Source organism: Siniperca chuatsi, linkage group LG14, assembly GCF_020085105.1.
Source record: "Siniperca chuatsi isolate FFG_IHB_CAS linkage group LG14, ASM2008510v1, whole genome shotgun sequence".
NCBI classification, from domain to species: Eukaryota; Metazoa; Chordata; class Actinopteri; order Centrarchiformes; family Sinipercidae; genus Siniperca; species Siniperca chuatsi.
In genome coordinates, this window is record NC_058055.1 from 5117504 (window position 1) to 5142282 (window position 24779).

At 39.4% G+C, this 24779-nt stretch overlaps 1 protein-coding gene across 1 annotated transcript; it reads right to left on the reverse strand.

The window, feature by feature from the left end:
- On the reverse strand, positions 1-16693 carry dgat2 (diacylglycerol O-acyltransferase 2). The gene is made up of 8 exons (XM_044223167.1): positions 16355-16693; positions 14203-14331; positions 13823-13930; positions 12544-12614; positions 9354-9558; positions 3847-4021; positions 1481-1683; positions 1-1206 (listed from the first exon to the last, which is right to left on the reverse strand). Exons 1-8 carry the CDS (start codon positions 16392-16394, stop codon positions 1052-1054), a joined length of 1086 nt encoding a protein of 361 aa, XP_044079102.1. The 5' UTR covers positions 16395-16693; the 3' UTR covers positions 1-1051.
- Positions 16694-24779: the final 8086 nt, after the last annotated feature.

Genomic DNA, 24779 nt, shown 5'->3' on the forward strand with positions numbered 1-24779 from the left:
TCCTTCTGAAAACATACAAAAGTTTAATTTAAATATTGACAAAGAGATGATGCCGTTCATCATATAGAGTCTTGCTGTTTATTTCTTGCGCATTTACTACACATGGATTACACTGCTCTTTATAAGAAGTCACAAACCAGAGGAAATTGCTCTTCAAATGACAATCTTATAATTTACTGCCCATCAACATGAAGCAAGCTTACTTATTTAGATTATTCCCAGGATATATTATATACTTACATACTCTTATTTTACAAAAGTAGTGACAACCTCAAACATAACACCAGTAATAAGACCGGTATAATCCCTTCCTTTTCAATTATCAGCCATGGTCATGGTCATAAAGAGATCCACTGTACACTGGAATCATCAAACATCAGGATTTTTACCCACAAACCTTCATCTTCTTCAACTACAGCTCAAAAAACTTTCCAAAACATTTGAAGATACAATACATCACTGTAGTTTTTGTGGCATAGACAAAACATACCCATCCAGACCTAGACACCAGTTGAAGAAAGCGAAATCAAACCAAGCAGCACAATGACTGACTTGGAAAATTCAAAGGCATTTTTTCTTGAGACAAAAATCCTCAGAGGGTAATCAGCAATACAAAAAGTGCATCAGATATATTCATTGAGGGACAAGCACTAAAATATGCTTTTTCCTCTACAGAATACAATTAATACTTTATGGCATTATACAATCACAGGCACACATATTGTGCATTCACAATATAAATCCACCCTGTAGAATTCCTTCACCTTCAGCTTTCGTACAGTAGAAATACATGCATGTGTGGGGACAGCACAGGTCTTTGGCTCAATTAATCTTTGGGCTTATTATCCCAATAATAAAGTGGTACCTTCCATTTGCATTGTTTGTGCGTTCAGCATATAATAGGATTTCAAAGAGTTTAGGGATGTATATATGTGTGTGTTTGTAGTCCAGAGATAATCTGAACTGGCACCAAGATTGGACAGGGGAAGAGGGTGGAGGGGCCTAAAGATGCTGCCACAGTTCAGAGCTTCAACAGGGTCCCATCGTCCTTTCACTGGATGTGCAGGACGTCACTCTCTTTTAGGCCAAAGCGGGTCTTGTACTTGTCAAAAAGGCACTGGAGGGACTTGATGTACATTGCATGGTACAGTTCCACCATCTCCTGAGTCGGGTCCTCAATTTTTGGCACTGTGATTGGCTCCCCAACTATAATAAAACAGGAGAGGATTAAAACAAAGAGCTCATCAAACAAACTTGATTGAAATTGTTAATATCATCAGTGTTAACTATTAATACACCCTTGACATTGGACGAAGCAAATACTGATTTTATCTGTTCTGTTAATCTGTTAACAGTTTGTCAGTCATTGTCCTGTAATAAACTGTGCTAAAAACAGCAGAGTATTGCTAAAATTTTTAAAGATAACCCTAATCTGTACCTCTCTGAATCTCTCTAACCAAACATTAGCAGGCAAACTTGCCTATGGTGGTGATAGGCTTGCAATAAGGCACGATGCCCCATGAGTTGCGGAAGAAGAGGCCACATCCATGGAAAAGGCACGGGGCAAAGCCTAAGATCTTCTGTAACCTCTTTTGGAGAGATCTCCAGCATGTCCCCTCCTCAAAGATCACCTGCTGGTAGGCATCGTTCTCTCCAAAGGAATACACTGGAACCAGGTCAGAACTGAGGAAACACACAGGAGGTAACTCAACAACTGTACATTTACCACTGTAGGACAATGCCAAGAAGTATGTTTTTACGATTTTAAACATCTAAATCAGCAACATCATAAAGAAATAAGTATGCAAATTATATAATATATAAAAAACAAGTGTCTAGTGGTGAAGACCTGATAAATGTAAACAATAAAAAAGGTTCTAATAAGGATAATACCTCTCTTCAAAAACAATACTTTCCCTTGCTAAAACATAACCTTTGCAGATTTGTTGTGCCATTGTTTATATAACCTAAATTATATGCCTTGATATTTTTATTATATCATATCTTTAAAACAATTATCACACTTGAGGGCTCACTTTAATGCATGGCACATTTGTGATAACAACCCTACAGAACTGAATGATTTATATTTTCTAAAGATGTCACTGACAGGCCAACTTAAGTTGCCAGACAACAAATGAATCCAAAAGGCAGTTTGTTTTGTTGTGGCTTTATGTATGCAATGCGCTAAGTATCATTAATCAGATTAGCTTAATAGTCACAAAGGCAGACTGTTGTAGTGTTGTACCAGTTGTGAAATCACAGACATTTCTCATTTTTGTGTGGGTCTATATTCAGCGTTACTGTTGGTGAACAGCCAGGTTAGGTATAACAATTATGAAAGGGTTTGTCTAATCAGGAAACCTTCTGGATTGATATTCCTTACATCTACCTAGAACTGTAGCCCAAGCTGGAAATGTAACATTTGACCAGTGGCCCAAACGTTTTCATAGAAAGTTTTTGGACCTAGAAAACTTTCGGAACTCTTAATTTCATTGCTGCTCAATATCATCATTTGTGGATGTTTGTCATACTTTTCCATTAACCAATCCTTAGATACATAGAGCATCGTCTACACCAGTGGCTCCCAACCTTTTTGGCTTGTGACCCTTTAAAAACAATACAAAGTCAACTCACGACACCTCATCGAAGGTTACATATTTCTGTGAGCTGTGAACACTTCAAAGAGTAATTTTTACCTTCTCAGACTGTTTAATATGAATATTTTTTCAAGGCCTGAAGAGACAAAACTACCCAGGATTTTACAAGAAATAAGAAAGATGTCCCAAAAAATAAACATCATTTTATGGAGCAGAAAAACGTTTGTTCTTCTTTCAGAACCTGGTGATCGTTTCACGACCCCCAGAACCACTTTTCTATATTACTTGCCATCTGAAATATGGATTTATAGCAATCAACTAAAACTTTAGTATATTGTAAACTTGGGCTGCACTATATGGTAAAAAAAACAAAACAAAAAAACAAATAAAAATCATATTGTGATTATTTTGACAGATATTATGATTTCTATAGGAGTCATTAGTGGGAATGATCATTTCTGCATCATAATTTTCATTTTTCACTGAAAAAACTATTCAAATCATGATGATGTGACATTTGTTGAGGTCTGTACCAAACAAACATTAATTGTGCAGCCCTACAGTAAACATATCTAGTTTGGACAAAGTACAAGTAATTAAGGGCTTTTTGGATAATATCGTGACTATAAACCGTAAAATTGCATATTTTATAACATTTTCATCATTATAAAACAACTTGAGAGTTGTAATTCGATTAGTTACAACATCATCCCTATTTTATAAGCATCAAAACCAAGCCGTAAAAGTTCCAGAAAGAGAACCCAAAGTCACCTCAATTCACAATCCAGGCTTATTTCTGGATTGTTGGAATTGCTGGAACCTAGTTGTTATAAATGAAGTTCTGCATACCTACATGTCTTTTGTAGTAAGCTCTAAGCTTCTTTGGGCAAAGTGCACACAGCTATATTTGAGAAGGAATCAGGCTTGCTTGGGTTAGTGATACAAACCGGTGTTGTAGTGATTAATGCCAGCGCACACAGTCTGACCCTTCCAAAAGGGTACTGCATGCCACAAGGAGCTCCAAACTTTATGAGGGACAACACTGCACATTCATAAAGAATTTGGTAATGCTCTCTGTGAGGTAATCAACCTTTCTGATAATAATAATCTAGTGTTTATTCATTCCAATGAGCCACTACAGCCCTGAGAATGATGTTTTCATGTTCAAAACAGATTTGGTCAAGGCTGCGTTTAGCTACTGTAACTGCATGTGTCCCTGTGCCTGAATGTTGTGCAGCCAGCTCACCCTTTCTGTAGGGCCAGCTTCACAAAGCCTTTACGGTTCTTCAGGGTGACAGAATTCATGCCTGGTACACACTGCAGAGACTCTGCTGCTCCTCCGACAACGATGACCACAGCATTTCCCGTCCCGTTACATGACAGCAGGTAGTCGATGGAGTTCCTGTTCACTGGACAGATACCTGAGAGGGAAAAAAAGATAATAAATAATTAAAGTTGCAGTAACGAAGAAGTGGACAAGAGGCAAATACATTGACTTGTTATGTCTGTTCACATTTGTAACACTGTGAAAGAGAAATGTTGGCCTTTTTGTATAGATTTATAAAGAATATTTTGATGTCTTCCTATTAGACCTGGTCAAATACTGGCTGCAAATATTGTAATTCTCTCTATGTGTCAAAACCCACAAGTCTAACACCTAAGTAAAATTAAACCAACCATGTTGAGCATGTGCAAAATCTGATCTACTGCAGCTGATAATGAAAGCATTGTTTCAAAACAACAGACGTTTTGCAGAGAAGACTGTTGCATTACATATAACAAATATAGGTCACATAGAAAGTCCTATGAAGGCTGTTTACGAAGCACGTGGGAGAAGTTTGCCATCAGGGCTTTATGGCAGAAAGACTTTCTTCCTCTCTTTTTTCCTAAACCTAACCAAGTAGTTTTGGTGCCTAAACCTAACCAAGTATTAAGGCTTTCTGGCAGAAAGGCTACTTTCTACTTTCTACGCTTTCTTACAGTGCAGAGGCTTTGCTGCTTGCTCTCGCCTCTGTTTGCATTCTTTTGCAGATATTCTTGTTTTTTCTGTTAGATATTATGAGCAGCGGCTCCTGGATACTTATAAATCATTGGGACTGTAATTTATTCAGATAAAGTAAGCTATTGCCATATCTTCAGCATTTGTATGACCTCTTCAGTACTATGTGAGTGCAGTCTACCAACAGCACAAGCCTGTACTACAGTGACTGGATACTTAGCTAAAGCTAATTAGCAGCGAGATGCCTCCCTTCTCCACAGACTTCTACTGAAAATTGCAGTGCTGGAAACCAAAATCCACCAGTTAGAAGTGAACATGGAAGTGAATGGACTATGTGGTAACGACACCACTTTACCATGGACTCAAAGCAGTGGACAAGAGCATGCTAACTCATGGCTAATTAGCACCAACAAGACGACCAAGAAACAGGAGGGCCATGTACCGGGTAATAAATCTAAAAGTGGTAGTCCGCCCTGGAACTCTCTTGGTGCAAAGCCTAAGAGTAAATCATTTTCCATTGCCATTTTCATTTCCCATTCCCATTCCCATTTTCATCATTGGAAAATGAGAGGACGAGCCCGGCGCCCTGAGATTTGTGATGCGCCTGGCTGGCCCGCATTATCATCCAGGCAGAGCGCCTCTTCAACCCCTGTTCTTAGTAGGACACAGCTGTGGACAGCTGCGAAAGGAAGAGTTAGCAATAAACCTCCCCAACAAGCAAGTGTGCAACTGCAGAAAAAAATTGCTCCACTGTTGCAAGACCCTGGATCTCTGAAGATGAGAAGTTATCCTGGTCATCAGACACACAGCAGGGTAAGGACTGAGAGTAAAATCAAAAAGTAAAAGGCTACAGGGAAAGCTAACGACTGGGCCTCAAACTCTGAATGTGGATGATTTCGCTGTAAAATATGCAAGAAGCATGTGCAGTGAGAACACCAAAATACTTTCCCAAGGATAAGGTCTCTGACTTGACAGAAAGAATCCTGCATATCGTGGCTGCACACCCAAATGTGGAAAATATCATACTGCACATAGGGACCACTGATGTTGTGAAACAACAGTCTGAAGTGTTGAAACGAGACTATTGATCTGTTGAACACAGTCTTCTCTCTGAATGCTGAGGTGTTTTTCAGTGGCCCTCTACCACCAGTCAGAAGAGGAGTTCTGCATACTACATACACTGTCCATTCAGTGCACCTTATTGACAATTTCAACTTTTTCTGGTACCACAGACATCTTTTTAAGGCAGATGGACTCTGCCTTAACAAGTCAGGAGTAAAACTATTCACCTCTAACCTATTTTGCTTCCTGCGTCTCTCATATGTTCCCTCTGCCAAGGACAAACGAAAAGAGGAATCAAAACAGAAAGATGATAACACAGCACGGCAGAAACCTTGAAGGAGAGCTACTTCAGCTCCTGCCTGAAGAGTGCTTTAATCATCAGACACATCAGAGCCGAGAGGAAGAGTCTCCACCCCCCTCACCAACAACCACAGGTGCGGATTTACCTTTTTCACCTCTCCAAACCCCATCCAGGTCACCCTTTCTCCCTCCTTCCCCCTCTTGGAGTTCACTGATAGATGAAAGAGCTGGTCACTGCTGGATCCAAACTTACCCCCCACCCCTTCCCTTGCCCTACTCCCATTTTCTCTCCCCTAAACCCCACTTGGCGTCCACTTCCACCATTGGCTTTAAGTCCTCAGCCAGTGACACATTTGTCACAGTTACGCAGCCCCCACAGCAAGTTTTAACTGATATCACTCATGACTCTTCTCAGGACAAGTGCCGGCAGCTTTCTTAATAGAAAAAGAATGGAGAATCTGCTAAGAAACAGGAAGCACTCAACCGATTCTGTAAATGTATCAAATTTAGCATTCATTCCTTGTCAGCCACAGCCTGCAAATAATTTGGCAGATAATGTTTTTAAACACACTGAATTTAATCGTTAGGTCTTTGGCAGGAAAAATATTTTTAAATCAATTATTTTACTATTGAGCACAATCTTAACTTGTTGTTTTTAACTGAAACTAGGTTAGACCAAGATAACTGAGTCTACCCCTCCCAACTTCAGTTTTATGAATGAAGCTTGAGAGCATAATAAAGGAGGTGAAGTTGCCATTTTGTTTAATGGTTCCCTCCAATGCAAGAAGATGTCCTATGGAAATTTTGTTTCTTTTGAATATGTGGCTCTTCAGTTGAATTCCTCTTCTTGAGCTATATTTTGAAATATCTACAGGCCACCTAAATACTTTGCAAACTTGTTTGATGACTTTACTGAACTGCTGTCTTTACTGACTGTGTAGTTATTGTTGGTGATTTTAACATCCATGTTGACAACCTCCAGAACAGAGGGACTAAAGAACTGAGTTGTGTTCTTGATAACTATGGACTGACTCAGCATGTGACGGAGCCCACACACAACAAGGGGCACACTCTGGACTTTATCATCTCCAAGGGTTTGAACATTTCTAAGGTTGTGGTGGTTGATGTTGCTCTCTCTGATCATTCCTGTGTTTTCTTTGAGAGTGCTATCAAATGTTCAAACAGAGGTAATCACAAAAAACGGTATATCAATGACAACACCAGTGAAATATTTATTCAGGCTCTCTTCCACACCCGCCCTCTCTTGGGTCTCAGTTAATGAGCTTGTAGATAACTTCAATTCTAAAATTACAAATGTTATTGATGCCATTGCACCCACTAAGGTGAAGGCTGTGTCTGGTAAGAAAAGATCTCCATGGAGAAATACCTACCTGGGCCTGCAATGAATTTGCCTCCTTCTTCAGTGACAAAATTCTGAAAATTAGACAGGCAGTCAGTGCCTCCATATCGGGTACAGGTTATGTGTTGTCCCTGTGTCCAATTAAAATCAATTCAAATAGCATGACACAATTTGATCCTATTAACCATGAAAACTTGGAAGGCATTATACAACATCTAATTTTTTTTTTCAAAAATGTTTCTAATTGCATGGCCTCAGGTCCCACACACACTGAAAACTGCAGTTATCAAGCCACTCTTAAATAGGAACAATCTAGACGCGTCACTAATGAACAATTATAGGCCCATATCAAACCTAGTAAAAAGTAAAATCATTGAAAAAGCTGTTTTTCAACAGCTGAACGACTTCTTGGCATTAAACAGCTGTTTTGATGTCTTCCAGTCAGGTTTTCGAGCCCACCACAGCACTGAGACTGCTCTTGTTAAAATGGCATCCACTTAAACTTAAACACAGACAGTGGCAGAATTTCTTTCTTGGTATTATTGGATCTCAGTGCTGCATTCGACACGGCCATCCACAACATATTACTAGACCGACTAGAAAACTGGGTGGGACTTTCTGGCACAGTATTAAACTAGTTTAAGTCCTACTTAAAAGGACAGGGATTACTTTGTGTCTATAGGTAATTACACATCTGAGCAGATAACAATTACATGAGGAGTTCCCCGAGGCTCCATTCTGGGGCCTCTTCTGTTTAACATCTACATGCTACCACTGGCTCAGATTATGGAAAACAACTTAATATATTACTATAATTATGCAGACAACACACAAATTTACATATCAATGTCACCAGGGAGACTATGGTCCAATACAAGTCCTGAGTTAGTGCATTGAACAAATGACTAGATGTGCCAGAATTTTCTTCAATTAAACAAAGATAAAACTCAAGTCATTGTTTTTGGAGCCAAGGAGGAACGATTAAAAGTCAGCATTCGCCTTCAATCTGCAATGTTAAAACCACAAACCAAGCCAGAACTCTTGGTGTAGTCATGGACTGAGATTTGAATTTCAACAGCCACATTAAGACAATTACAAAGTCAGAGTCAAGAATTAAAGGACATACTGTCTCAGCAGGATTTGGAAAAAACTTGCCCATGCATTTATCTTCAGTCTACTCGACTACTGTAACGGTGTCTTTACTGGTCTCTCTATAAAAAAAAATTTAAAAAAAATCTATCAGACAGCTGCAGCTGATTCAGAACGCTGTGGCTCGCGTCCTCACTAAGACCAAGAAAGTGGATCACACCACTCCAGTTCTGAGGTCTTAACACTGGCTTCCTGTCTGTCAAAGAACTCATTTTAAAATACTACTGTTGGTTTATAAAGCACTGAATGATTTAGGGCCAAAGTACATTTCTGATCTGCTGCTCCGTTATGAACCATCCAGACCTCTCAGGTTGTCTGCGACAGGTCTGCTTTCTGTCCCCAGAGTCAAAACTAAACATGGAGAAGCAGCATTCAGTTTTTATGCACCACATATCTGAAACAAACTCCCAGAAAACTGCAGGTCTACTGTAACTCTCAGTTCTTTTAAATCAGTGCTGAAGACTTTTCTGTTTGCTGCTGCCTTTTATTAAATCAAATAATGATTAATTTCTTACACTGCATTGTAACTTTTTCATTTTCTATTTAACTCTTTTTAAGTGTATTTAAATGTATTTTTATATTGCCCTATGTTGCTTTTATGTTTGCCTTGCCTTACGTCTCCTATGTGCATTTACCAATGAAACATTTTGAAACAACATATACAATAATCTATAGTAACATAAGAGAGTATGTAATCTATGGGCAAAAATGAAGCCTGAAAAGCAAACAGCCATTCAGAACAGAACAGTTAAAGCTCTATCAGTCAGTGAAATCAGCAGATCCAAGTAGACAGAAGATATTTCAGCTGTGCAATAGGACAAAGGTCTGCTCTCTTACAGATACAGTTATCAACTTTATCAGACATTTCAAGAACTCATCTCACCTCCAGACATTAGGTAGTCTCGAAGGACTGGCAAGCGGAAGTTTCCTGCCAGGGTTGCCAGGGAGGGCTTGATGCCTGGGAATTTCTTGGAAAAGCCGGTGGCCTCTGTCCCAAAGTTGCAGAAAGCACCGAAACAGAAGATGCCGTGGGGGTGATAGCCAAATATGTAGTTCCGGCTGGGCAGCAGGTTGTGGGTCTTAATTAGCTGGAGGACAATAGCATAAAGAAGACCAGTGTGAGGCTGATTTCCATATGAGGGGCACACTGCTAGACCAGGAACAGCTATAGGAGAAATGTCATGTCAGTGACCAATATGACCAAAAGGCAATTTCACACTAACTACTTATTAAAACACATAATAAGCTACAGTACATTCTAATCTCATGCTTGGTGTTTTGCCTGATTCCTGCAAGGTTGAGTTTATTCCTGTCTCTTTGTTTTTTGTTTGTTTAGTGTAAAACTCTTTGTAATGTTTTTGAGATGTAGTATACAAATAAACTTTATAAGTTATTATCATTATCATTATTATTATTATTATCATCTTTATAGTATACTACTTTTTGCAGTTAGTATACAATAAATCAACATACTTACCATTATATACTAACAGGCAATGTTGTTGGCTGCAACTAACGATTATTTTCATTATTGATTAATCTGACGATTATTTTCTCAATTGATCGATTCATCAAATCGCTTGGTCTATAAAATCTATCGACTAATTGTTTCAGCTCTAAAATGATGCGATACATGCACTGTGGAAATGCAATAAAAGTACGACTTTAGAATGTCACTGTTAATTAAACCTCACAAAGAGACGGCAAAATAAATACATTTAATAATGTTTACTGTATGAAATTTTCAAATCAATACATGCATACTGTAGCTACCCCTTTTACTGTACACACGTATATATGTATGGATATGGCTATGTATGCGAGTATGTAGAGTATTACTTTTACTGTGTGAACATGCTACGACCTGCTCTGAATTAGTACAGATGAATATGAATCTGGGACACAGCTTATGTTTTAGTAGAGTTAGGACATCCTTATCAGCTCAATCCCGACTCTCCTCTGTCTGCTCTGCTGTGTACAGTCAGAAAAAAATGACCCAGTATCCATGTTGTGCACCTGTTCAGGCAGGCAACAATAAAGTACAACTTTAAACATTCAGCATTATCTTAACCTCTTGGTTTCATGTTGAAGTCGTAAAATCTAACTGTGCTGTGATCTGCACTGTAGACTTAGATCCATCGCAATATGTACACAAAGCTCCCCTAGTAGGTAGTCAAACACAGCAGTTGCATAACCACATTAGCAAAGGAGATCACATTCAAGATCTCCATAGTACCGCAGGACTCCACCTGGCTGGCATGGCAGATGTAAAGGGGTTACAGTGGGACCACGGGAGATGTACACAGCATTCAACACCTTGTATAGTTAGGAGATAGTAAAGAGATGGAGGCTAGACAAGATTCACCGGTTACTGCAAAAAGCGCTAATATTACGGAAGAATCTTTGTTTCTAGTGTTGAGGCAGTCCTGCAGACGTTCATGTAACTGCTTTCATAACAGTCACACTCCAGACTTCTTACAGTCCTCACTTTGATTTTAAGGTTGGTTTGGACTTTGACCAGTTGGCTTCCAACTCATAAATAGTAGTCATATGTTCATGATAGATAGAAAATGCTTGCTCTACAATCAATTGATGCCCCTGCAGATATATTCTGGTTATTTTGAGCTATGGGACAGTAAAAGTATCACTTAATGCACCTTAAATGACTTATTCAACTCTGTTACAAGAGATAAACTTTCAACTACAGACTCAGCCTATGTCAGTAGCTAATAACTAACATTTCAACATTGACAGAAAGCTAAAACTTTGCACAGCAGCAAAAATTGGCTATTTATGTCTTGCAGCAATAGTTAGGTTTCTTAAAACAAGAGAAACATGAGAGCCAGCTGGCATCAAGCGTCTGGGTGACAAAAGAATGATCTCATCAACCCACTGAGACAAACAACTACATGGTACACACAGTACAGATCAATGTGATGAACAAAGTTCAGCTGCAAAGAGTAGGAGGACTAAATTCAGTCAGCCCTCTTTTCTTTCCACACTCTGTACAGTAGATAAGCTCATCAACACCTGGGCAGACCATTTCTCCTTACACTGAAGTGATTTAAAAAAATTATGGAATCAAACAAGCGTGTATTTCATTAGCATTGTGAGGCAAACAAAAGCTAATTCAGCAACAAAGAAGAATACACATTAGATTTGATGAACATTCAGTCCTGTATTCTATTTTACATGGATCACCTTTGTTTTACGGGACAGCGCTTACAGGTGTGAGCGACATTGTAACCGTTTTGTCTATAAAATGCCGCAGGTGACAACGCTCCAAAACCTACAGATATTCAGTTTACAATGATATAAAAGAAGGAAAAGCGGCAAATCATCTTATTGGAGAAGATGGAACCAGAGAATGTTTAAAAACGATTAATCCAGTTATTTTTGTGGTGATTGACTAATCAACTAATCATTGCAGCTCTAGTCTATACAAAAGTGCTTATTCAATAAAATCCCATGACTGCTGACTGAATCATGCAGAATATCTGCATATCCTCTCTTTAAACACACTCCAACCTTGACTTCTGGCTTCTTCACTGACAGTTTAGTCATGCACTGCTACTGAACAGTGCCTCCCCCTGCATGCAGTGTGTGTGTGTGTGTGTGGCTGTGCGTGTGTCAGCTTGCGATAACGCTTTCTCCTATACTCTGAACCAGGGTTGTCCTCTCATCTAAAAGATGCACTGGGCAATACCTGAAGGCAAAACAAGTTTAGTACTGCTCCTTAGCCTATCAGATGGGACAAAGTCTAAAACTCCCCACCGACGTCAAGCCCTCATCATAATCAACACAGGACAAGGAACAGCTTGGAGGCGACAGCTGATACCTGATTCACCCCTGATAAGCTTATCTATAATGTCAAACCTACTGGATCGACTGGAAATCGATGAACTAGCAAAATCATACAATACTGACTATCCGAAGCAAGAGTTATAAGAAGTAAGTGTACTTTTTGTGACAGCAACAAAATGCGCAAAGCTGCGCACGTTTTCATGGTTGACTTCCTTACGGGTTGCAACCCTGACGTCTCCATTCCTCTACTGTTCTTTTGAGTTACCTACCCTGATTGGGAAGTAGTCTCGGAAATATGTCCACATTGTCCAGCTCCTCACCCAAGAGGACCTCCTGCCACCTGAAGAGAACATTACAGATTAGAAAGCACTTTATTACATCAAAACTAGAGCTGCAACTCACAATTATTTTCATTAGCGATTCATTCATTGTACTATTCCATTAATTAAATTAATCATTTAGTTTACAAGATGTCAGAAAAAAATGGAAAATGGCCATCCACAGCCCAAGATGACTGTCAAATTGCTTGTTTTATCAGCCTACAAAAAAAGTTTCCAGTCTTCCAGTTAATTAACAATATAACACAGACCCTCACATTTGAGAAGCTGGAACCAATGAATGTCATTTTTGCTTGATAAATTACCTTATCATTACTTGATTATGAAACTTAGTCAGTCAGTAAATTTTCTGTTGATCGACTAATTGTTTCAGCACTATTCTAAACCCCCTTTAGCGCTACAATTACATGTAAATACGACAAGACGTGCTAGTGGCACTTTAAAGCTGTACTTTGTCATAGCGCTGTGCTTTGAGCTAAATGCTAACATCAGCATGCTAACATGCTAATGCTTAACAGGTATATGTTTACCATGTACACCATCTTAGTTTAGCTGGTTAGCATGCTAACATTTGCTAATTAGCACTGAACACAAAGTACAGCTGAGGCTGATGGGAGTGTCGTTAGTTTTGCAGGTGTTTGGTCATAAATCAAAGTACTTGTTTAGCACCAAATCCATCAAATAGTTGTCAAAACATTTCACTCTAAACCACAAATGTCAACCTCATGGTGGCGCTAGAGGAAAAGTCAGGGGATCACCAAAGTCAGCAAGATTCACCCACTGGGAACTATGAATGTCTGTTTAAAAACTTTATAACGGTCCATCTAATAGCTGAGATATTTCAGTCTGGAACAAAGTGACTAAAGACCAAACCAACTGACAGATTGTCATCCACAGAGCCACACTGCTAACATGGCTAAAAACAGCCTATATCCTACTCTATACTTGAGTCAGCACAAAATGTGATCTTTCTAAAATGAACAGTTTAAGAACCAAACAAACAAACATCCTCTAAACATAATGCAGTCATTGTTTGTGCTAATCATTACAAAATATGTTACACAATGCTTATGCAAAAATGCATTATCCAACCAATTTTTCAGATTTTTGAAATTTCATCATCATCAGACCAGTGATTTTTCTTCACATGGGAGTCAAAATCGAACTATTAGGTTACAGTGATTTTTGATTGACATCTTTAATGTCTTGCCTTGTTTCGGGGTGTTCCAGTCAATGATGAGCCAGGCAGTGTAAATGGCAGCAATAAGCCAGCAGTCGGTGCAAAACATGTAGATGAGCAGCACAGTGCAGGCAACACCTGGAGGGAGAGAGGAGAGACAGCACAATCAAGTATTTGAATAGAAATTATTATCATTCTTAAATATAGACAAATCAATTACCTAAAATGATAGAGGCTAAAATGTCACTAATTAAGTCAAAAACAAGTATGTGTGCAGCTCAGAGATCTGACCCACTTTATTTCACTCCATTATGAGACTATTGAGACTACAAGCTAACTCTTCTAGGTTTCTTTGCTTTCTTGCGGCTTAAGTGACATGCACAGCTGCGCCCACCCACAAACACACTCACCCAAGGCTAAGAAGGTGATGACCCACTGCAGCACAGAGATCATCTGAAGATGTTTTTCCATCGTGGATCCGCAGGGCCAGAACGCCGAGGGCAGGTCCTGCAGGGCAGAGAGGATGCTGGAGCCGGTGCCTGGAGACAAAATATGCAAGATGATACGTAAGAGCATAAAAGGAGAGTTGAATCAAAACTGTCAAATATCCATGTGGATTATTGAAGACATAGTTACAGAAGCTTAAATAGATGAGGAAGAGAAGCATTTGGTGATAAATGAAACCGAAAACATGCAGTTAACATACTCCTAGTAGTAGTAATACTTTCCTAGTCCTGGTTTGAGTTAAACCAACCTAAAGGTGGCCATCAGACTAAACGAACGAACGGTGTATACATTATACATTTCAGCCAAGCCACAGCCACACAGGCTCAGCTACTCACCAGCTCTTTCAGTCACAAGTCCATGAAAGTGAAGCCACGCAGGTACATGTGAGGAGATCGTGTACCGAGAGGGAGCATAAAGAAACACACACACTACGAGCGACTAAAGCTAGTCAAGCTCATACCGCTGAGAGCCAATAAGAAGAAGATCTCCCCTCCAGGAAAACACTGTCGTCTAATCCCATCTGTGCACACTGAAAATAACCCAGTACCGGGCTGCTGGTGGTATTACCTGTAAACTATGATGCTATGACTCCTTAAAGGCTATCACTGCTTGAATCACTGCCAATGGCTGATGGGGAGAGACGGAGAGTTGGCCAGGATACAATTGGTGACCAGTTTGTGGCTAAATCTGCCCACTTTCAGTATGTGCTCTCCGAGTCCCGCTGTGAGCCAGATCAAACTGGTCACCAGACAGAGAGGTACACAAAAACCATCATATCCTGCAGGTGAACTATGTGCTTGTCTGTGAAAAACCTTCCTGTTTCTGGCTGATATGTGTACAGGGTCGGATGACTTAAATGGTCAGCTTTAGGAAATATGCTCCAACATGCATTCAGGTTATTCCACTGGCTCGATATAACTGGCTAAATGATTCTGTAACTTTTTTCAAGTCTATCTTATAACAATACTGACATGCCCATAGGTACATTGAAAGAATTATTGGTCGCTGTAACTGTGTCTACTGCCCATACTGGCCCGTGAAGGGATCCATTCCTAAAGCGATTTCAATGTAAGTGATGGGGGACGAAATCCACAGTCCTTTTCTGTCCTTGAGTTGAACCTATCCTTCAAACTGCCACTGTGACAGATATTAACAGGTTCCTGAGCTGTCACCATTATCAATTCATTGACACTTATATTTGCAAATTAAAAGTCTGAATTTCTGACCCCACACAGCAAAAGAGTGCCATCAAATCAAGTGAGAGATTTATCCGCAAAGCACACCTTGGCAGGCCTAGGCTGCATTATAGAACAATGGTGTACAATTTCTTTACCAGAATAAAAGTTCATTCATTTTCCCAAAGGAAGTCACTAATTCGCATTGTGGACATTCGCAAACATTTCAACTGCAGAAAAATGCTAAACCCTGTAAATGTGCAGATAATTCTGTATATGTGCAGAATCAGAATGAGCTCTACTGGCTAGGTATGTGTACACATACAAGGAATGTGACTCCAGCTTTAAGTTGCTCTCACTGTACTTTCACACAGTTATGTTCTGTTAGTACCTGACTTACACAGTCACAGCGCACAAATCAAACATTGTAATAATACTATTCAGTAGTAAATCTATAACTCCCTGGCTTCATCTTGAATCTCCTTTCGTATTACCTAGAACATGCAGTCTTTGTAGTAGTTGTTTTTCAATCATCCATGCTTTTTAAAACTTTTTGAACATTTAAAAAAAGGAAAGATTTTGGGTTTTGAAAGAGCAGCATGATATTTTTTGAAGTTTTTCTATTGAATTTCTGCAGCATTCCTCTAAGATGATTTCTGTTAGAATAATAATGATGGTATTTTTAAATGTTTGAATGGCACTTTCTGAAACAGACGTTACAAAGTGCTTTACACAAAACAAATCACAGCATGTCAGTGTGATGTGTTTCATGTCATTCTGACCTCTTCCAGGTGAAGACTCCTGATTTGTTTAACCACCTCTGTTTGTTTACTTGCTGCGGCCCCTGTTACACTTCTCAAGCCAATAACCGTCGTCTTACCTTTGAGGACGCCAGAGTAAGCAGCAAGAATGGTCTTCATAGCTGAGGCTTCTTGGATGGCGAGGGTGCCCCTAAAGAAAAAACTTAATTGTTTGCTTGCTGTCAGGATGACAGAAGTCCAACCCTACAGCTCCTCTGTCGCGACTGCCTTCAACTGCAGCAGACTGACGCGCCGAGCGGGCATTTAATCAGTGCTGGGAGGAGCCAAAAACACGGAGACAACGGAGCAGAAAAATGTATTAGTATTCTTGAGCCAAGGAGCCTGGAGGTGACAGCGCCCTCCCTGTTCAGCCACACAGAGGCCCGCAGGTGAGAAACCAGGAGCAGCATTGAGCTGATGCGCCGCTCTCTGTGTATTTATGGGGGCAGTCACGTGGGCCAGCTGTGGAAAAACATGTATTGACCATTAAACCTGCCTCACCTCCCCTCCACGTGTACGCCTGAATCTTTGAGTTGGATGATGAACTGTGTTTCAAAAATGAAATGTCGAATTTTTATTGTCACATGTTGTTTATTCTGTCAGATCTCCGAACGTGGTATAAGATGTCAGTTTTTCTAGATTGTATGTATTTTACAGAAGAATACTGTATGTGTCCTAATCTGTGATACTTTATCTGCTATGATATATTACCACCATAAAATAATTTATTTACCTATGAGGACATGGCTATTTGGATTGCCACTAGTGTTTTTTTTTATTGTAATGCTATGTGTCCCATGGTTGGTCCACTATATAAAGGCCTATACAACAAATGGTGTTTTTTGTTCTAATGCTACAAAATCGAATTCTTACATGTACTTTACCTATGGTTTGTTCTCAATAGTCAGGTAATAGTCAAATATAATTACAGACTTTATGTCAGACTGTGCAGTAAGGTTATACTGTTTTCAGTGAGACTTTTGTCTAGTCATGTTATTTCTTCTAGAAGAGCGATATAACTTTCCTATCAATTTCTGTAGGGAATTCTTTAATTTATAATATATTTAGTGTTCAATTTATAATATACTATGATATTTTAACTCTTACAGTATGAACATGTGGCAGTATTTGTTGCCATAGACAAAACAAGCCACAGCTGCCCACCTGAGGGCCTCATGAAGGCTTGTTTCACATGTTCAGTGCCAATGCAACAAATAACTCTCTTCTGTGATGGGCTGGCTACTGTATATCAAGGCAATGCTATTTGATGCACAAAAAAAAGCATTTCTTACAAAACAATATGCATTGCCATCATATAACACTGGAGAGATGTTGCATTTGTTGCACTGGTGCTGAACATGTCGGTCGTGCCCTCGTGACTGCAGAGTGAGGGCAGCTGCGGGCTGCGTTGTCTACAGAGGCTGCCATCTGTTCAAGCTTCCAGGTAAGTCCTGCTCTCAGTGGCTTCTGCCAGAGTCTGAGTCTGCCAGCAGGTACTGCAGAGACACTCACCAAGCCAGAACCTGCTGAAGGTGGACACAGGACTAATGTACAGCTGCTGGCAAATAGCCGAAGATGTATGGTCAGTAGTGTAAGAAGTACTCAGATCTTTTACTCGCGTAAAAGTACCAATACTCCAATGTAAAAATACTCCACAAGTAAAAGTTCTGCATTCAAAATCCTACTTAAGTAAAAGTACAGAAGTATCACTAGCAAAATATACTTAAAGTACTCATTCTGCAGAAAAATGATCCCTGTGACTGATATATTATTGTATTTTACATGACACGAGGCTGCTGTTGGGAAATGTCAATATCTAACAATTTGGGACATCAGTGTTATAATCATGCAATTTTACATTACAGTCTCAGCAATCCACCTTTTTTTTCTTTCTGGTATTTTGGTATTCTTCTTCTTCTTCTAATGCCCATAATATCATAACTGTCTCGAAAACACAAAGCCTGGCCCATTTATTTTCCATCAATCTCTCATGCTAGAATATGAAATGTTAAGATATGAGTCTGATAGGTCTGTTCTGATCATCTAAAGACTGGAAATCTATAAGCAAATCTTTTGATACAGACAAAATGTTGCTGTCAAGTATATGGATACAGTATGTTTACTACATCAAGTGTTTGCTTGTGTTCCATCACAGGTTGGCCGGCCTTTTCCAGCATTGTTCTTACACACCATCACATACTTATCACCAGTTTACTGGTGACTGGTTTCAGCTGGTTTAAATGCTTACAGGTCAACTGGGTGAAGGCAAAGTCACATTCATTCTCTCACTGTCAACTTTTAGTGCCTTTTTAGTGCTTTTTTATTCTTAAATATAATATATATATATATATATATATATATATATATATATATCATTTTTCCAATGATTTGTGTCTTTTGAATCACAGTACTTCTGTAAGTTTTCTTTTAGTCAGCATTTTTATCAGCCCTTCACACACACACACACACACACACACACACACACAAATCTTGTCAAGACTGTGTTGAAAGAGTCAGGGCATTTGTCCAATGTGTCATTTATTTGGAAATATCAGTGCCCTGCCATCTCATAAAAAATGTGTCTGCCAAAGTTCACAGACCGTCTTATCATTTGGGCACCTGATCCAAAACCAGGCACTCAACTTTTAATGTGGAATATAGAAATAATAAAACAATAAATGAGACATATTTATTGAGCGTTTTTGATCTACATATGGCCAAAACCACCATTAGCCCTAAGTTTGATGGAAATGCACACGTTAGTCGGTAATTAAAATATTTAAGGCTCAACAATAAATTATCTTTGTGTGTTTTTCCATGTTGTTTCACATGTTTAAAAAATCTTAAGTTCTTACCATTTCTTTCACTTTCACTTAAATTGCAAGGCAGATATTAAAGAAATAGTTCCAGGGCCGGAACTAGCACATTCGGTGCCCTAGGCAAGCTCTCCCTAGAAAGAGAGGTAAACAGCTAACCTGGTTCTGTCCAAAGGTTAAAAAAATCTTCCATCTTACCACCACCTCTAAAGTTCAAACGACAAGCAGTGGTTTTACGGTGGGTTGTGTGCCAGACTATTTCTTGACCTTAGCAGTGATTTCCCAGAGTCGCCTCCAGGCTCGCTGTTTCCTCCTGCTTCATCCGTAATGCTAAACAAATTGACAGACATGAGGGTGGCATCAATCTTTGCAAAAAAAAACCAAATGGCATATTTCCGAAAATGTAAAAGTACATTACAAATATTAACAGCAAAATGTACCAAAGTATCAAAAAGTAAAAGTACTTGTTCTGCAGGAAAATAGCTCCTGTGACTGATATATTACTCTATATGACATTATTAGATTGTTAATACTGATGCATCAGTGTGTAAGCAGCATTTTACTGTTGTAGCTAATCGATGTGAAGCTAGTTATAGTAATTATCACTACTTGTTTAACTACTAGAGTTAGGTAGTTTGGTCCAGTGGTTCCCAACCTAGGGGTTGGACCCCTCCAAAGGGTCACCAGATAAATCTGAGGGGTCGTGAGATGATTAATAGGAGAAGAAAGAAGAAAAAACATTTTTGTGAAATATTGGATAATTTGACTTCTTTCAAACAGTTATTTACTGTAAATGAAACCATGTGAACTCATAGAAAAATGTGACAAGAGACCCCAACTGCTTTTTGTAAGGGGTCACAAGTCAAAAATGTTGGGAATCACTGGTTTAATCTTCATTTTTTAATGTAAAATCTTATTCTGAAAAGCAACTATGGCTGTGAAATAAATGTAGTGCAGTAAAATGTACAATACGTCCCTCTGAAATGTAGTGGAGTAGAAGTATACACACAAACAACTGCTGGGTTAAAAATTAACCCAACTTTAACCCCACCACTCGGTAACTATGGGACAGAATACACCCTGGGTTGGTTTGATCCAAGTGCTGGGTATTACCTTTCAACGTGTCCTCATACAACAGTTCGTATGATATCTCACGCAAAGTTATGGACCATTTTTCATGCATAATCCTACAAATGTCCAGAAACCAGCAACAGGCGTACCAGATCTTCGTCGTCATGGTAACAATAAACACGTGGTTAACGTTGTGAAATGGTCATAGCTTGGTTAGGTTTAGGCACCAAGACTACTAGGTTTTGGAAAAGCTCACGGTTACGGTTAAAATAAGTAAGTTACGTTAGTAACTCACAATAAGTCACGTGATGTCAACACGTAATTTGCGTGAAATAAATCAAGTGACTTAATTTACGTAGGTTACGTAACTCACATATGTAATTGAAAATAAGTAAGTGTGACTTAAAATAAGTCAACAATGACTTTTGGTTTCACACAGGACACAAACCCATCTCCCGGGTGAAAGTCCTGTTTTTGACCCATCCATCCGCCCTGTCCACCTCCATCTCCCTACATGGACTTTGACGCTCTTTATACTTCCTCATCTGACTCCCTCCTTTGCTCCCATCATAATTACTGAGGCCACTAGAGGTCGCCGCCTAATGATAAATGTAACTGCCTCGTGGCTCCCGATTACGTGGGGTATATACGAATTACAGTGCATTGCTTTTCTTAGGTATACCTACGAAAAGTGAATGAACACAGCCTGTACCTTTTAACGTACAGGTCTGCATTCTGTGGGGAGACCATAGACTGAATGTAAAGATGGACGACGTGTCTCCACTTCCTCCCACTGTACTAAATGAAGCCAAAATATCCCGGATACGGGAGCTGCCATCTTGAGCTGGTGACGACATTTGGAGCCAGAGTCTGTGTAGTAGTGATTGGAGTTGGAGCCCCAATGGGGAGACAGACAGCCTGCGAGAGGGAGAAAAAACAAAACATGAGCTTTCGGACAGACTGCCAGAAGGGTATTCCATCACGGTGGATAAAGGAAAATCCTGGCTTATTTTGATAAATCTCGCTAATTTAAGTGAGAGATCTGTTCCATTACTGTGACTTAGAGGTTTCCCTGCTCAGTAACCAAGGTAACTTATACGGCTGAACTAGCCTGCTCTGTAGCAGGCTAACTGTCAAGCTTAATTTAGCTGTGTGTCAAAGAATGTCCAACTGGCGAAAACAGAATCCCAAAAGACAGTTCCATCAAGTGTCTTTTCGCACTCACATCACATATGTCATGTGTTCTGAAACATAAATTAAGACCTATTTCAGTAAATCCCCATTTTATTGATGGTCACCTAGCGAAACCTTTTATTTGAAATCTTAGCTTGTATAATTTAAGAAAGAAAAGTGTGCCAAAGTTGTGTTGGAAGTTATTTTTTAGGCTAATTCACTCATTTTGTTCAAGCAAAACATTAATTACAGTCCAAACCATAAGCTTCTGCTGTGTTTTCAATTTCTGTTTACATTATTCTCCAGCTTGTTTATCTCCAACTTCTTCATTTTTAGCTTTTTGTACTCCATGTCCAGTTTCTGGCTTTCAGTGTCAATGAGCAGATGATGCTTGTATACTGAACGCACATCCTGGGAAAGAGAAAATAGTAAAATAGTAGCTGATTATGCTTTTGATAACAGCAATATAACGAGTTAATCAATTCATTCCATGCTGACGTACTTGTTCCGGTCATGTCCTGCAGCAAGGTGTATGGTTATACATCATTTGTATGATCTAGCAGACATACAGTGTCTCCACTCACTGAAAGATATAGGTCTACCGTTAGTTATTACCATTGAGATACTGATACCTGTTGAGGAAAAGCAGTAGGCAATACCTTGTACATATTGCTCCTGAGCACCTTGGGGAATGATGTCCAAGGAGGTCCCCCCCCTCTATTCCCTCTATTAGTGGGCGCCCCCGGTTGTAGCTCAACGCCAGCTCCTCTGCAGGTGTGAGGTCCTCAGGTGGAGGTCCACCACCAGTCGCAGTGGCATCCATCTTTTTTAATTGGTGGCTAAAATGGTACACATTTACAGCTACTATTTTAACACATACATTTAATCACATACACATAATCACACACGTTTAATAATTATTTTATTTATAGAGCACTTTTCAAGCAATAAGCACAATAACCTTGCTTTCCAAGGTCAGAAGATTAAAAATACAAGCAACATTAAGAACAGTTACAAGAGGTAGCCCCAGTCCATGTCCTCGCCCCATATCACTTTATCAAATTAAATATTACACCCAGTCTCTACTGGAAAAATCTTTTGCACTTTGTATCTAATGCAGTCCCAAAACGGTAAACTGATAACACATATCTAGTGGGACCGGGCCAAAGAATCATAACTGTTTTTTGATGAAATCAGTCGTACAGTCCTTGACATGAGGCTGCTGTTGAGAAATGTCAATATCTACCAATTTGGGTCATCATTCTTCTTCTTTCGGCTGCTCCCCGTGTGGATCGCCACAGTGGATCATCTGTTTCCATCTCGCTGGCAAACAGGGCCCCGCCCAACCCGGCATGAAGATCTGATGATCTGCATTTTTGATTTGGCATCTAGGCTTTTTACCCTTCCTGACGCAACCCTCCCCATTTATGCCGCAAAAATGATTTCTTTATGTGTAATGCAATACCTTAATTAATCTAACCTGTTTACACATTTTTTTTAGTGTTCCACATTCTTTCATTCATGCTGTCTATGGCCTACTGCATCTGTAGAGCAACATGCAAGCTTGCTTTCTGTATGTGTAATGACTCGGGGGACTTGAACTCCATTTATATTTGTTTTCTTTTAAGAAAAAGCCAAAATAAGATATGACCCAAAGGATTCAGTGAACACAGGGCCTTGGTTCTTTTGTACTTTGACCACTGTCTTTAAAAATAAGTCAATAATGGAATACACTCCCCATCACAATAATGCCCATAATATCATAACTGTCTCGAAAACAAAAAGCCTGGCCCATTTATTTTCCATCAATCTGGTCATGTTACGATTGCAGCTCTGCAGAATTGCAGCTCTGCAGAATATGAAATGTTAAGATATGAGTCTGATAGGTCTGTTCTGATCATCTAAAGACTGGAAATCTATAAGCAAATCTTTTGATACAGACAAAATGTTGCTGTCAAGTATATGGATACAGTATGTTTATTACATCAAGTGTTTGCTTGTGTTCCATCACAGGTTGGCCGGTCTTTTCCAGCATTGTTCTTACACACCATCACATACTTATCACCAGTTTACTGGTGACTGGTTTCAGCTGGTTTAAATGCTTACAGGTCAACTGGGTGAAGGCAAAGTCACATTCATTCTCTCACTGTCAACTTTTAGTGCCTTTTTAGTCTTTTGCATCACAGTACTTCTGTAAGTTTTTCTTTTAGTCAGCATTTTTATCAGCCCTTCACACACATACACACACACAGACACATGCACGCATGCACGCACACACAAATCTTGTCTAGACTGTGTTGAAAGAGGCATTTGTCCAATGTGTCATTTCTTTGGAAATATCAGAACTCTGCCATCTCATATAAAAAGTATCTGCCAAAGTTCACAGACCGTCTTATCTCGTTTAGGTGTTCATCACAGCACAGAATCTGTCTCAAGTGATAAATGACCTACTGTTGTCTTAGACTGTTATTTTAATTCCTTTAGACCTCAGTGCAGCTTTTTACATAGTTGATCATTGTATTTTATTAAACCATCTTAAGGACCAGGTTGGGATCCACGTCACTGCCCCTAAGTGGTTTGCCTCCTACTTAACCAACAGGACTTTCTCTGTTAAGATTGGCAGCCTCTCCTTCCCTACTGCCCTTATCACTAGTGGAGTACCTCAAGGCTCCATTTTAGGGCCCATTTTATTTTCTCTGTACATGCTCCCTTTAGGCTCCATCTTCCGCAAGCAATGGCTTCTTTCACTGTTACATGGATGACACACAAATATACCTTCCATTGAATCCGGGGGATTCCAGCTCCATCACATCCATCCTGTGGGTTATTATTTCTTGACCATAGCAGTGACTTCCCAGAGACGCCTCCAGGCTTGCTGTTTCCCCCTGCTTCATTTGTAATGTTAAGCTAATGGACAGACATGAGGGTGGTATCAATCTTCTCATCTCAAAACAAATGGCATGTTTCCCAAAATGTGGCTGTGGTGAAAGAAGTATTCAGATCCCATACTTAAGTAAAGTACCAATGCATACATGAAAAAATACTCACACAAGTAAAAGTCCTGCATTCAAAATCCTATTTAAGTAAAAGTACATTACAAATATTAACAGCAAAATGTACTAAAGTATCAAAAAGTAAAAGTACTTGTTCTGCAGGAAAATGGCTCCTGTGATTGATATATTACTCTATATGACATTATTAGATTGTTAATACTGATGCATCAGTGTGTAAGCAGCATTTTACTGTTGTAGCTAATCGATGTGAAGCTAGTTATAGTTATTATCACTACTCGTTTAACTACTAGAGTTAGGTAGTTTGGTCCAGTGGTTCCCAACCTAGGGGTTGGACCCCTCCAAAGGGTCACCAGATAAATCTGAGGGGTCGTGAGATGATTAATAGGAGAAGAAAGAAGAAAAAACAAAGTTCTGCAACACAAATATGTATT